This window comes from Syngnathus leptorhynchus, chromosome 15 (assembly GCF_054491065.1).
Source record: "Syngnathus leptorhynchus isolate UIUO chromosome 15, UIUO_Slep, whole genome shotgun sequence".
NCBI lineage: Eukaryota > Metazoa > Chordata > Actinopteri > Syngnathiformes > Syngnathidae > Syngnathus > Syngnathus leptorhynchus.
In genome coordinates, this window is record NC_141209.1 from 3,154,020 (window position 1) to 3,168,690 (window position 14,671).

Here is a 14,671-nt window from a genome sequence, read left to right on the forward strand (position 1 = left end):
CATTCCTAACGCGCATGCGCGTGTCTGTGTTGCTGCTTTATGCAAATTCTCCACGCCCAAATCCACGTCCCAGGTTTCGAAACCGCTGTCGCTAATCCAGATCGTCTAGAAAGGCTACAATGCGGACAAAACTTAAAAGTCAGATATTGTCTGAAGATGGATTACTGAAGCAAAACATAAAATCAGAATAGAACCGGTTTGCAAAAAAAAAAAAAAAAAAAATTGTAAGTCTTTTTTTAATTAAATTAAAAATGTTAAAATATATAATCTTAATACTATACATTTATTCAATACATACAAATTGAAAAACAATAACATTCATGAAAATATGTCTTGTTTTTATATCCGACATTTACGCCATATTTATTTTAGTATGGGACCATTTGACAAGGAAATACACAATAATTAAGCAAAAGTATTTTTCTTTTTTCCCATAATGCACATATGCTTTTCCAAAATCTCAGCATTTTTTTAAGCCATACAAACAACTCAAATCATTGATCATTTATGACAGTCAATTAAAAGTCATCCGTCATTATTCTCGTGGCTGGTAGACACTTTCTCGCTAATTTGCATACAGGCTGCGGTCGCTTCAGTCACGTAGGCTTTGAGTGATTGACGTTGAGCCCAGAGGGGGAAGAAAACAAAATGACATTTCGGTATCCGTTTTGCAATAATGAGACTCACCAAGGAGAGCACTATTTTCTTGTTGTTTTTAATTTCAAACCATTTACAGGTAATTGGACAGACAATAAATTATAACGACACATAAAGCAACATAAAAGACACACACAAGGAAGGGCTGGCATGGAACGCTCCCAAGCGCCGCAGGCACCCGCTCTTAAAAGGATCTGAAAAGATGTAAACATGTTTGGTCTCGAACACGTTTGGCATTTTTTTTTTTTTTTTTTTTTTGGAGTGGCAGTTTTTTTTCCTCCCTCTCTTTTGTTTTTGCTTGCATTTGCACTTTGTGACGGTGCGGGGTGGAAGAGTTTGCGAGGCAATTAATAGAAGGCATTTCCCTTACAGCGAACTTTCCCAAACTGGCGGCAGGGACCTAAAATATCATTCTGGGATTTCAGTTATTGATCATTGAGCAGGCACATCGTGTTGTTAATTCCTATTAAATTGTGAAGTTTAGGTATGGATCCAGTTTGGGAAATCCTTACAGAGTCTTACTAAAGAGGAAAAAGGCAAGAATGGGTTTTTATAGTACAGAGTTCCTTGAGAAAATGAGGAAGAGCAGTAGTTGCAGTACTACATGGAGTAGTCATGTTAATAGTCTATTAACCTGGTAGAAAACAACACAAAAAAAAGTAAAAAAACAACAACATTTTTGCAACAATTTATCCAAGCGTGTGCATTGAAAATGTTGAGCGTCAATTACGCTGGGGATTCGACAAAAACAAAATTTCATTTGACATTTTTATCAACATTAATTTATCTTTGAAGTCTTCCTTCATTGGGACTTGAATGAACCGTTTTCCAAAAATATAAAAAGAAAAACAATTAGAATGTTGAATGGAACCAACAGAAAGAAGTAACCAAGCAATTTTTGTATTTACACTTTGTACAAGTCACACAGCTCCCCTGTCGTTATTTTATTTGTATTTTTTTTTTTTGCATCCAAGGCAGGCCCATCTCCTTCATGATAGTCATCTTACCTCTGTGTGTATGTGTGTATGTCTTGGAAGAGGTGAGGAGACAGCTTTTAAACAGTGACCTGGGTGCGAGCAAGATCTCTGGCTCTCTCTGCTGGACAGTTGTGGAAGATCCACTCAAAGATTATCCCCCGGCTGGTATTGAGGCTCGGTTGCAGTGAAGTAGTCCTCCAAAAAGGCCTGCAAGTACTCGAAGGTGGGCCTCTCCTCTGGGTCTTTCTTCCAGCACTGCACCATGAGCTCGTGCAGCGACGTGGGGCAGTCTTGCGGACACGGCATGCGGTAGCCTCGTTCCACCTGCTCCAGCACCTCGCGATTGTTCATGCCTGGAGAAGTGAAGTGAGGCTTTTAGCAGTCTGATTAAAAAAAAAAAAAATGGTGTTGGTGGAAAAAGAGCACTTTGGAGCATGGCGTCATTTTCGGAAAGAAAAAACGTATTCAGGCCGGAGTGGATCGTTGTGGCTCCATATTGTTTTATGTTCACTGTGTAATGTAGGTCAGCTTAATGGAACACACAAATATTGCATTATAGATGGTTCTATGTTCTCATCCTGGAATGGAACTCAAAGTAGATCTGACACAATCAAGAGTTTGGAGCTGATCAAGTTTAAAAATGAATAAAAACGGGATCTCGTCACTGGAGTGAAGTACACACAGTTCCACATTTAATAATTCATGAAAAACTCACTCGCGGGCAACACGGAAAATTGGTCCACAGTCTATTTTTAGAGGGTTGAACCCATTTTTTGGTTTCGCTTCCAGCTATCTTTGGCGAGTAGAGTACAAGAGGGACTAAAAGAGCATTTGGTGAGGATTACAAGGACTGGAATACTAGAGGGGGATTCGGGTCTTACTAGTGGACTACTGCATGTTTTCTTTTATTTTTTATGGATGACGCTAGTGTGCATTATGCAACACGCTGTACTGTTTTTAGAGTCTGACGCTAAGGCAGATTTTTAGTGCTCATGCGTGACTCATGAATATATAAAAAAAAAAAAAAATCCCATCAGACGTACCTGGATAGGGCACCCGGCCTTTGGTCACAAGCTCCGTGAGCAGGATACCGAAAGACCACACGTCGGATTTGATGGTGAATTTCCCGTAGAGAGCCGCCTCGGGCGCGGTCCACTTAATTGGAAACTTTGCTCCTGTGAATAATGGAAAAGTCAATTTGTGAAATTTAGGTGGTAGTTCTTTTAAACTACTGTTTTGTTTACCTTGTCTGGCCGTGTACTCGTTGTCCTCAATGAGTCGGGCCAGACCGAAGTCGGCAATTTTACACACCAGACTGTCTCCGACCAGAATGTTGGCCGAGCGCAGGTCTCGGTGGATGTAGTTCATCCTCTCGATGTACGCCATGCCAGCTGCCACCTGGGAAGTCGACTCTGTGTTAATTATTCATCACGGAAACTGTTTTGTAGGCATTTGAGTTGTAAGCTTGCAAAATTGGGTTTTTACAAATTCTTATTCAATATTTCGCATTGATGCCAGACCTGAGCCGCCATGTCCACCAGATTCGGAAGTTTCAGGCATCGGCCTTCTCCGTCTTTGAGGAAGTCGAGCAAACTCCCTGAAACATAAAAAAAAAAAAACGCACAATATTGTTTATATTGATCTCCTTTGAAAAAATGATTTGATTGGCCGAGTCGTGTCCTGTGGGAGGAGTCGCAAATCATGTGACTGGTATTTACGTTTCTCAGTATTTGGCAGCTCTGAAATGAAATTTTTTTTGTGTGCAATTATTATGGCAGCCTTCCCCTCACATGACCCCCATTTTTTATTAAATGTCATTCTCCTTTTTTAATAAGCCGGCGATTCGGATAAAAGCTGCCGTAAAATCAAGTTTGACTTGCGTGCCTTTTGACCCAAAACAACAGAACAGAAAGCCAGAAAGAAAACAAGCGATGTGAGATCAGTGCTGGGATCGGCGCCACTAAAGTTCCACTTTATTGGCCCAGATTTTTTATTTGCTGTGGCGACAGAATGCTCTGCAAGACCGCCTGCTGTCATCGCTCTAACCCGAGCGCCGCTTCGCATGCGTTTATGTATTATGTACACGTCACATGGGGGGGGGGATTACGAGTATGTCACATCCACGCCGTACCTTTATTCATGTATTCGGTGACGATGTAGATGGGCTCCTCGGAAACCACGGCGTAGAGCTGCACCAGCTTATCGTGACGCAGCTTCTTCATGATCTGAGCCTCTTCTAAAAAGGACTCCGGTGACATGGTGCCAGGCTTCAGGGTCTTCACCGCCACTTTGGTGGTGCCGTTCCACGTTCCTGCAAAAAAAATCTCAGATTATTTATCTATATTGATCACCAATTCTTTTTTTTTTTTTTATAATGCTTACCCATCCAGACCTCGCCGAACTGCCCGTTGCCGAGGCGTTTGATGAGCTGCAGCGACTCCCTGGGGATCTCCCACACGTCTTTGGTTTTGATGGACAGGTCGGTCAGACGGGGCATGCCTTTGTGGCAGGGCACGATCAGCCGGCAGCACAATCCTGCCGCCCTGGCTGCCCGAAACACGAAGGAGACGGCGGCGCTATGAAGGTGTTCCAAATGTCAACGCTCGGCGGAAGCTCACCGGAATAGTGGTGCACGAGTTGTTGGAGTGTCTCGAACTGGGCTCTGGTGGTGATGTAGTAACCGCCGCTGTCCAGTTTGCGGATTTTGTAGTGTTTGACGTGGTCGCCCTTGATGTCGTCCCAGTCCTGGATGGAGAGGGAGTAAGCGCCTGGAATCGAGACCACACATTGAGAAGATCGCTTTAAAAGCCACCTGTCGTTAAATTGCACTGACGGTGCTAGAGGGGGGGGCCCACAGGGGCACCGGCCTCCCCTTTCGAAATATGCTTGGCATCAGGCCAGATAATTGATTTTCTGTATTTCCAGCAATACTGGAAATGTTCAATTAATTTTCTTGATAGGCAAAAAAAAAATGGCGGCACGTGTACCTTTGGTTGTTTCGCTCTCCCGGATGAGAAACGTGCCTCTGGCATTACTGTTGGACAACAGCTGCCGCTCGGCATCCTTCCGGCCCAGTTTACCAAAATACCAGCTGCAGAAATAAAATAAGCGTAAAGCGTTTGAACGTTTCTTTCATTTCTCGCTGCACGTGTTGTGAGACCCAGCCTGAAATATTAATGACTGTCAACGCCATGCTTAAAAGGGCGGAGGAGAAAAAAAAAAAAAATTCTACGCACTCCTCGGCTTGGATGGAGTCCACCGGGGCGACGTAATTACTTGGAATGTAACCAGTTCCACCTGTGGTAAGGGAACGGGCCTCCCACCAGTCGCCTTCTCTGTAGGAAAGGACAGACAGGAAGTCTTAGGAACCGGTCGACACATTCTTCAAAGTGGAGTTTCATTTTGTCCTCCGATTCTGATCCATTTTGTGAACTAGAATTTATTTTTTTTTTTTGCCAATGGTCCCTTTGGACGCGATGAGGGGCTCCGCCCTCCAGCGCTATTCCCGCAGATGTTTTCAAGCTTACGTGCTGTTGAGGATCTGGAACCTCTCCCCTTTTCTGAAACTGAGGTCATCGTCCGTCCGGGCTTCGTAGTCGTACAGCGCCACGAACAGCGTCACCCCTGCGAGACAAACCCATTAGGAATCGATATGCAGATGGACTTTTGTGGCAGGTTCTCCTCAACGTTGGCTTGTGGATGTCCTGCTAATGATAGTCTTGGAGGAGGATCAGAGACGTGGTCAAGGTTCAGACTGGTGCCAGATCCGCAGGCCTGGTGATAAGTCTGGCCTTAGCATGTTTGGCTTTTTCTTGTGGTTTTTTTGTTATTAGGTGGCTCCATATGCTGAACATATGTTGTTTGATATGTCAAAGCCTCCCACTTTTTTTTTTTTTTTTTAAACTTTTGATCTTATTTGCTGCTTTATTTCACAAAACTACACGCAGCTTCTGATCTTTATGATTAGTGTTTCCTTTTATCCCGCGTTATAGATCTATAATAGTTTTGTAATTGAATCAGCAGGTCTTGAAGGAACCACCGACAGAAGGTCATCTGGTTGCAATTGTTTGTTTTAAGGGCAGTGACCCACCAGATGCAGTAGATGACGCTACTGGGACTTTTGAAATCGATTTTTGTGAGTTTCTGCAAGGCGGCAAGCAAAAGGTTAAAGTTCTTTGCAATGTGCCGCTATAAGTAGAACTTGCTGACATATGGCATTTTGAGTTCCATTTAGTAAAGTCAACATTTTGTTCTTGACACTCCGCGGACTTCTTCTGGCCTTCAGGAAGTGGTGGAAGCTGGTATAAATAGTCAAAGCCAGGCCACCATTTTGGTTTACGCAGACGACACTCCGACTTGGGTTTGACTTCTGGACTTTAGTTTATGGTTTGGCTTTATGGTTTCATGCAAAAAAAACAAAAAACGCTTTTAGACAAATTTTTCCAGCACATTTCCGGTGCATGACTTAGCGAGCCGATGCTAATTTTAGGACAGAAAAAGTCTTTGGTGGAGGTTTTCCCATCATTCTTTGTTGTCGTTAGAAGCAACACTAAGTTATGCGAGCCTTTGAGGGAATACCTCGAAAATAAAATTTCACAAGCATTTTAATTGGGGAGCACAGACGCTCATTTAAGATGAAGTTAAATTAAAACAGCTGTCAAAACCCTGCTGGCTGTCGTTTTTTTTTTTTTTTTTTTGCAGATGAAATCTCACCCGTCCCTCCTCGGGAACGCAGCGTGCCCGACTGCGAGGACGTGTGCACGCCTCCGAAGACGGTGACCCCCTGCGTCGCGCCTCCTCCGCCGAAGTTGTTGTAATTGGGGATGGTGGTGACCCCGAAGTTGGGCGGGTAGTGCTGCGGCGTCGGGTCGGCGCCATAACGATAACCCGGATGGTGCGAGAGACCGGCGTCTCGTCCCTCGGTGAGTTTTGCTGCGTCTTTATCCTTACATTGGACGCAGCCCATTCTCTGGCTTCTGAGGAGGAGACACACGCAAAATTAGGAATGAGCAAAAGGACGGGGGGGGGGGCAAAGTGAAAGAATGGCTGCCAACACCAGTGGGGAAATTATGATTCAATGTTCCATTATTTCAGCGGCTTCCTCGGAACCTCCGAGCCGGTCGTCGGAACAATCTTTCAATTAGGCTGAAATTAAACACCAGACTTTACACGGCACAACTAATTACACAGTAGAACAAAATGTGGTGACACTGAATTCCCGACTCTCGCTCTCATCGTTCTGCTTTTTCGATTGCGCAAGGTGGCGATTATCAATAGTCATCCCCCTTCAGATTTAGGAATTCACCCATTTGCATTTTTGTAGGGTGAAACTAGTATTTTTGTTGGTTTTTTTTGCCCAAGGACGCTAGAAAAGTAATAAAATGTGCTGCGATTTTCAATGCAAAGCCGTTTACCATTCTAAAGTGGAAATTAATTCACTGAAACAAAAAGCAGTCATTTAGGTATGTGCCCGGGAGCCGTAATGAGATACAAGTCCATTTATGGTAAAGCGGCGAGGTCAATATCGTAAATTAAACGGCGAGTCATGTCAGGGTCACATAGTGTTGAATCGTGTGTAAAAAAAAAAGGCAGAGAAAAGTTGCTAATAGCGTGGAATTGTGCAGATTGCCACTGCGAATCTCATTACTGTGACACTTTTTGCATGGCCGCCATTGTCGTAATTCATAAATCCTCCGTTTTATGGCGTCGTTGATGTGTAACTGTCCGCAGGCTCAGCTCGGCGGAGGAGGCCACTGAGACTAATCTCTTTAACATTGCCGCAACATCAAAAAAAAAGTTTTTCTTCCATTGGTCCCTGGCAGCAGTTTCAAGAAAAGTGTTTCATGTTTAAAAGTATTGCCATGTCTTACATCTTGTCTTTCTGTTGTACTGTAGTAAATTGAAACTTTTTTTTTTTTTTTTTCAAGTGATGCAGCAGTTATGGAAATTGCAGATGAAAAGAATAACGCACACAAAGCTGCATTTTTCCAAATATGCGTTGCTCAAATAAGCAGATAATGGACTTTTTACTTGAAGTATCGGTAGCTGGTATCGGCATACTTCACGGGTACGCCATACCTTGAATTGAGAAACAAAAACACACTTAACCAGTGTTATTGTGGTCTTAGTAAACTGCGTCATCATAAGTCATTTTGCAAACGTCAGTTTGGAGCGTAGGGGTCCCTTTGCACTCACATGACTGAGGTCAACCCCCCCCCCCCCCCCGCCCCCATCCACTGACGTCACTTGTGACCTTATTCGATTCCGCAATGCAAAATCAAAATGCAACCGTCACTTCTCAGGCCGCGTGTTGACCGGACTCCACAATCTCCTCCATTATGGCGACACCGCCCCACCGAATAGTTACAATATTTGCTTGTGTCAGACAAGCGACTTCATTCAGTGTATTAACAAGAAGACAATGGCTGCAGTTCACCGGGCTACAAGATTAGCCGGACAATGCCGGCCAGTGTTGCTCTTGCAAAGTGATGACCATGAAAAGAGCTTGTTATAAAAAAAGATATTCACAGCTGAGCTTCGCACAAAGTGGATGTGTAGGATCGAGCCCAACGGGCCTTCTTAACAAAGTCAGTCCAGAATCTGTGAATGGCGAGCCAGCCCATAATACCACCATAACGACCAACACCAAAATATAGCGTTGAGTCAGTGTATTTTAATGAGAAAAAAATTAATTGTAGTATATAAAGATCATACAATAAAATTGAATTATTTTAATACATGAATGAATGCATGGAATGGCCTATAGATGCCACTAGGTGGCAGCAAATCACCAGTTTTCCATTAGACAGGGCTTTGGCTTGAACACAAAAATAGTGAATAGGTGAGTGAAAAACGGAGGATAGCGTTTTGTAAATATGAGAAAAGAACACTGGAATTGATCAAATTCTGCGATGGATGGATGGAGTCTGTACCTTTTTTTTTTTTTTTACTTATATAAAGTATTGAAATCAGTACACACCCTTTTAAAAGCTGGACTTCTACTTAAGTATACAGTGAGTACTTTTTCCACTCCTGCTACTCTGCTATGTTTGCATGCACGTCGCTCTGTCTATCCGGTCATCCTCCTCCTCCTCCTCATCACTGTTTTGATTCCAGTTAAAGATGGACGGACCGCCCTTGCACACACTTGACATGCATAACCCGATTAGGAGTCCGATTTGATTGGCCATCGGGGGCAATTATTTGCAGCTAAATCAACAGGAGGCTGTCTGCGGGGGCCTTGTGTGCTGTTTGTGCGGTCAACGCGGCTCTGACTGCAGTGCATCCCCATCCCAGCTGCTGCAACATAAGAACCCCCCCATCCACTGAATCCCACTGCAAAAACATCATCACTATTTTCTGCGCTATGCGCCTCACATCTGAAAAACTAAAAAACTGACGGCGGTGCAAGCAATTGAAATGCAACTCGTGAGGAGAAAAATAAACCAAACGTGCTTACCGGAGAGGAGGTGGTGGGGTGGTGAGGGTGGTGGTGGTGGTGGTGGTGGTGGTGTGGAGAGGGGGGATTTAAAACTAATCCATCGGAGTTTCCAGCCGGTGACTATTCGGCTTCGTCCCTGGGATTTTCCTCCTTTATCCCAGAGGCAGTGTAACAGGCGGAAACGAGATACAGAAAAAGAGGGAGAGAGAATAGCGGTTCCCGTCACAGCAGACTCGGGAGCCCCAGGATCTGCCGTGCGTACATACGCCCGTGACGAAGGCGGGGGGGGAGAGAGTGTCAAGACAGCATTAATAACAAATACTATTTCCGGTTTGGACCTTCGGAGTAAAGACTAAGGAATAAATAAAAGCTATATAGCGTGGTTAAAAGTTGCCAATTTTGACACATAAAATATGACCTGTACTTTTAGAAGATTTTACAACATATTCAACGAGAATTAATACAAGTAGGATAATTTTAAACGCTGAGAAAACGTTGCGTTGGTAAAATTGATTTTATTTTAAAAACAACCGCTCTGTCTCTGGTTGCTTCACACAATCAAACTTTGCGGATGGAAAATTTGATTGACAGTTGATGTGGCCTATCAAGGGCTACAATAGGGAGCATATTCCACCTTCCGTTTTTTCCTCTTCCCCTCCTCTACCCTGGTTTGAGGTGACAGAATCCAGGGCAAAGTTGGCAAATGGGCTGCTCTGGTTTCTTTCTTTCTTTATTTATTTATTTAGCCAAAAATGGAAAAGCATTTTCTGTGTCTGCACAATGAACCATATTTGTTTTCACTGAGCATAGTTGCTCAACACTTTTCAAGATGCAATGTGGGATACACTTATGGGTAACTTCCACTCACGACACTGTTTTTTTTTTTTATTTAAGGAGGTTGCCTGCCTTACTCACCCTTGCATGCACGCACACAGAATTCATGATGATGTGAATCAGCAATCGAGGTGTCTAACATCCCCATTTCGACTAGCTTGCTCACCCCCTCTCTCTCTCTCTCTCTCTCTCTCTCTCTCTCTCTCTCTCTCTCTCAGAGTTTACATATTCATATGGCAGCGTGGCGTGAAAATGGCAGCTTTGCATGTCATCATGATAGGACAACAATAAAGTGTGGCCTAGTTCGCCTGCAGAGTGGTGCGGGAGGGCGGGTGCAGAAAAGTCAGCCTAATCCGTGCCGTTTGTCTGCGTGTACTCACTCTCACTCCTCTGTGAGCTGGGTGCCATTTTGGACTTGTTACCATGGAGATGTGGGTCACGTAGTGATGGTAGCTGCTGCCGGCGGAGTCCGAGTGCTGCGGGCTGGCTGGGTCAGGCAGCAGGGTGAACTCATTAGATGTGGGTCACTGGGAAGCTCCAGCTGCAACAAGCAGATAAGATGCTATTATGCAAGTGGTGGGCATATGTTATACTTTTATCATTAGTGTAGGACTTTAGAAGAACTGAAATGGCCCTTGGTAAGAAATTGCATTCCTAACCACAAATACCTCTCTGTGAATATATGATCTAATAGTCAATTCCATTTAGATGAGTCATTCCTAATTTGCATGAGAATTTAGGCAGAAGTATTTTGTAAGAATTGACTATGTTTTTATGTTTTCAAAAAAAAAAAAAAAAGGGAATAAACAACATGTAATTTGATTAGTCCAGTTCAGTGACCAAAAAAGACAAGAGTCAATTCCAGGGCATATTTACTTCTATTTCAAATATATGTCTAATGGAAGATGCTTAAACAATTTTAAGGACACAACAAAATCACAAAAAAAGCCTGATAAAAAAAAAAACTGTTATCTGTTGTATTATAATAATGTAAGTTGGACATTAAGAGCAAAAGACAATAGAAATCAAACAATTTTAGGCACATTTTTAAAATCATATTTAGGAATCACGTTTACGTAACATTTTGTTTTAGGAGAACTATCATTTATACAAGTGTACGGTTCTGTATTTTGTGTAATAATTATTTGACATTTCATGTGTGGACAGTAAATGCCGAATTCTGGAATGTATACTGAAGCTCTTGAGCTTTTCATTCAAATAAATCAATGAGGAGTAATATTAGTAGACAGTAGTAGTATAGCACATTAGACCTGGACTGCATTGTGTGCCTGACAATACGAATGCAAACAAAGAAACTGTGCAAAATGCAAACTCTCAAAAAAAGCTTCCAGACAAGAACTGAAGTCACTATGAAGTTTGTGTAGCCATGTTGTTGTCCCTCCTATTGTCCTCGCTGGCCCGCTCCAAGATGGCCCCCCCAAGCGCGCAGTCGGCTGCCCGCTTTGTGATTGGTCCAGTGTGACGTCATGTTCCGGACGCCCATTCAGCTGTCGACTTGGGCGTTGTACTCTGGTGCATCTCATTCGCGGCGGGGCCAATTTCTCCTCTTCCCAAACTCCACTCGACCTACAAAAAAAAGAGAGAGAGGGGGGGAAAAAAAACCAAGATTTGCGATTGTTCTCCCGTATTTCAAACACGTTTTACCGGCTAAAAACCTCCACGCGGCTATTTGGGTGCGCTTTATTGCCTTGCTCGAAGTAGGAAGCTGCCGCGTTTTGATTGTTTGGTGAGGGAGAATAAGAGCGCTCGCGGTCTTTGTTCATTCATTTCATCGCTCGGGTTCCCTTTGTTGAACGAGCATGGGAGCACAAATCTCCAAAAACGCCGGAAAGGAAGAAGCCGCGGTGGAGAAACCCGGCGAGGCTGCGGCTTCTACGGCAGCGGCCAAGACTAATGGCCAGGTAATATTCAATGTAAATTATTTAAAGTAATAATTGCGGCGTGGGCAATGTGTTGCGTTAATGGGGTGCTTCTACGCCAGCATCCAAGAGAAAGTGGCGACCACGTTGCCTATTTTTTTCCACGTTTTCCTCAAGAATTTGAACGCCACTCGTGTTTAAAATACTACATCCGCCGACAATCAATTATTGGGACAATACGCTTTTTTTTTTTGCAAATGAAACCATGAAACATCTTAATTGATTTTAATTGATCATATCCCACGATCGCCTCGTGTTTTATGAACCAGGAGGATTTTCTACGTGTTTCATTGTGCTAAAATTCTTAACGTGGGGTCTTCTCTGGTCGTTTAGCCATTTTTACATCCACGCCACGCCTTTGTTGCCAGATTCAAGGAGGAGAGCCATGTTTTGTCCCCCACACCCTACCAAAATACCTTAAATAGTATTTCATACCATCGCACAACGCACCAGAAGGTAGATTTTATCATCATTTAAAAAAAAAATAATTTTCATGATGATTAAAATGATGAGGCGAAAGCTTAAAAAAGACATTTCGACGGGCCCCCACCACGTTAAACGCTCGCCATCTCCTCCTTGTGGCGCTGAGAAGGTACTGCGAGTGAAAATGGTCTAGACTCGGCGATCTGTCGTCACTCTCCTAGCAACAGATGTGCTGCGCCTTTACTCGCTTTTTTCCTATTGGTCGAAATCAATAGCGTTTGAATAAAATTTGCAAGCGGTATGCGATACGACGAGATGTGCTGACGATAGCAATACTTGGCATTATGTTCAATTTGAATGAAAGTTTCTCTCCCCCTCTTTTGTATAAATGATTAGTTGCAGCACAGTACTGAATTTGTTTTGTAAGACTAAATGATCACAAATTAAAATACGTTTTTAAATATTTTATTTTTTAGCATTGTATCAATCTGTTCTGGCATTAGCATTGATATCAATATTAGACATTGATATCATACCAAAGTCATTATAATGCCAATATTGGTTCATTTTCGATCCATACCAACATCGACACCGATCAGCACTAACGCCACATTGATATCAATGTTGCTGCCTGTCTATAACGCTAGTACTAGTTCTTTGGTCAGCCATTTGAACTCTCACGCTTTCCTGTCTCAGGAGAACGGCCACGCCAAAACCAACGGTGATGCCTCTCCGGCAACAGAGGAGGCCAACAAGGCCGAGGTCCAAGCCAACGGCGGCACCCCCACCGAGGAGGCGCCAAAGGAGGATGGTGACAAGGCGGAGGAGGCTGAGAAGGAGCCAGAGGCCGCCGCCGCCGCCACAAACGGCGAGGCCGCTGCCAAGCCTGAGGAAACGACCGAGGACGGCAAGCAGAAGAAGAAGCGCTTCTCCTTCAAGAAGCCCTCCTTCAAGCTGAGCGGGTTCTCCTTCAAGAAGACCAAGAAGGAGTCTGAAGAGGAGGAGAAGGCGGAAGGAGAGAAGGCGGAAGAGGAGAAGGCACCAGCCCAGGAAGAAGGAGCAGCAGCGGCGGTGGAGGAGGAGAAGGCCGAAGGGGAGAAGGCGCCGGCCAAGGAAGAGGTCAAGGAAGTGGCCGTGCCCGAGGAGCCCAAAGCTGATGAAGCGGCAAAGGAGGAGAAACCAGCTGAGGCTTCTTCACCAGCCGAACCCGAGGTCGCCGCAGCTGCCAGTCCAGAGGCTCCCGTCACCCCAGCCCCTGCTGAATAATTCTACTGAAGAACACGCCGGAATGAAGGAGGCCCATGAAGCCCATCTGAAAGAATGCGAGGATTTGTCTGAAACCAGGGATTTAGTTTTTCTTTATTTTTTGTCTGTTTACTTCATTTTTACACATCTCATCCACAATGACTGCAATGTAGGTTCTGGGACGAGCTTCCCCGGCCCTGTGCTTTGCATTCGTGGGTGAACGTGCAACTGTGAGCTCGAATGTTTTTTCTTTTTTTTCTTTTTCGACATCATGCTGACATATTTAATTCAAGTATTTGGTGCTGGGCTAATTGGATGTAGCAGCTAAAGTTGTGCGTGTACTGTGCAGCGAATCAAACAAATAAAGGGAAAGAAAAAAAAGCCCTCACACAAGTCTTAAAACAAAATGTCGTCGTTTACAACTCTCGTGGACCACAAGCGTTCCCCTCTCGGCGGAACTAGATTTAGCAACCAAACAGATCTAACAATAACATAGGTGCTCATCACTTCCTCTGCCGTTTTAGAGTCCGTCATTTCCAAACTGTAGTAATGCACGTTGTATAGACTTTGATATTGCTGGTTTTATGACTGAAATGTACCTAAATGACATTTTTAACCCATTGTAAATGACTGTTTTCTTGTTATTTTTTTTCTCCACCATTTGTAAGACGAAATAAAACTGGGAGATGTTTTAAGCAAAAGCGAAACAGAAAAACCAACAAAAAAATGATCAAGCTGTGATGATTCTATAACACTTCATCTATAGACTAGTACATTTTAGATAGGACATCTTTTTTCTTCTTTTGTACATAAAGATTGAATGTAACATTGGCTACAACATGGTATTTGGGTGGTGACTTTCTGTGAGCACTGAAGAATAAAGGAAAGTGTGAATTGGCACTCTGGTTCATTTTATTTTGTGAAAGTCTCTTAAATCCAATCATTTCTGATTCAAACGTGCGAACCACGAGTTTAAATAACTAACTTAAAATGGGTTCTTTGCCCTGCAGTGCCCCCTTTTGGTAAAATGGAGAAAATTACTTTTTCCTTTGGCAAAAAAAAAAGCTTATGTTTAAACGTTTCCGTATATTTATTATTAATTGCAGATGTTCGCTGAAGTCATTTCAACATTCACATCTCGCTTACTAAAATTT

The 14,671-nt window shown here is 43.5% G+C and overlaps 2 protein-coding genes across 2 annotated transcripts; one reads left to right on the top strand and one right to left on the bottom strand.

The window, feature by feature from the left end:
- Positions 1-642: 642 nt before the first annotated feature.
- Positions 643-9,342, bottom strand: LOC147045141 (tyrosine-protein kinase fyna-like). The gene is made up of 12 exons (XM_085931634.1): positions 9,094-9,342; positions 6,348-6,610; positions 5,162-5,258; positions 4,871-4,969; positions 4,622-4,725; positions 4,253-4,402; positions 4,017-4,181; positions 3,766-3,945; positions 3,155-3,231; positions 2,879-3,032; positions 2,678-2,809; positions 643-1,987 (listed from the first exon to the last, which is right to left on the bottom strand). The coding sequence occupies exons 2-12, from the start codon at positions 6,598-6,600 to the stop codon at positions 1,779-1,781; spliced, it is 1,620 nt and encodes a 539-aa protein (XP_085787760.1). The 5' UTR covers positions 6,601-6,610; positions 9,094-9,342; the 3' UTR covers positions 643-1,778.
- A 2,062-nt stretch (positions 9,343-11,404) lies between these two features.
- On the top strand, positions 11,405-14,411 carry LOC147045142 (uncharacterized). The gene is made up of 2 exons (XM_085932644.1): positions 11,405-11,831; positions 12,969-14,411. The coding sequence occupies exons 1-2, from the start codon at positions 11,730-11,732 to the stop codon at positions 13,536-13,538; spliced, it is 672 nt and encodes a 223-aa protein (XP_085788770.1). The 5' UTR covers positions 11,405-11,729; the 3' UTR covers positions 13,539-14,411.
- Positions 14,412-14,671: the final 260 nt, after the last annotated feature.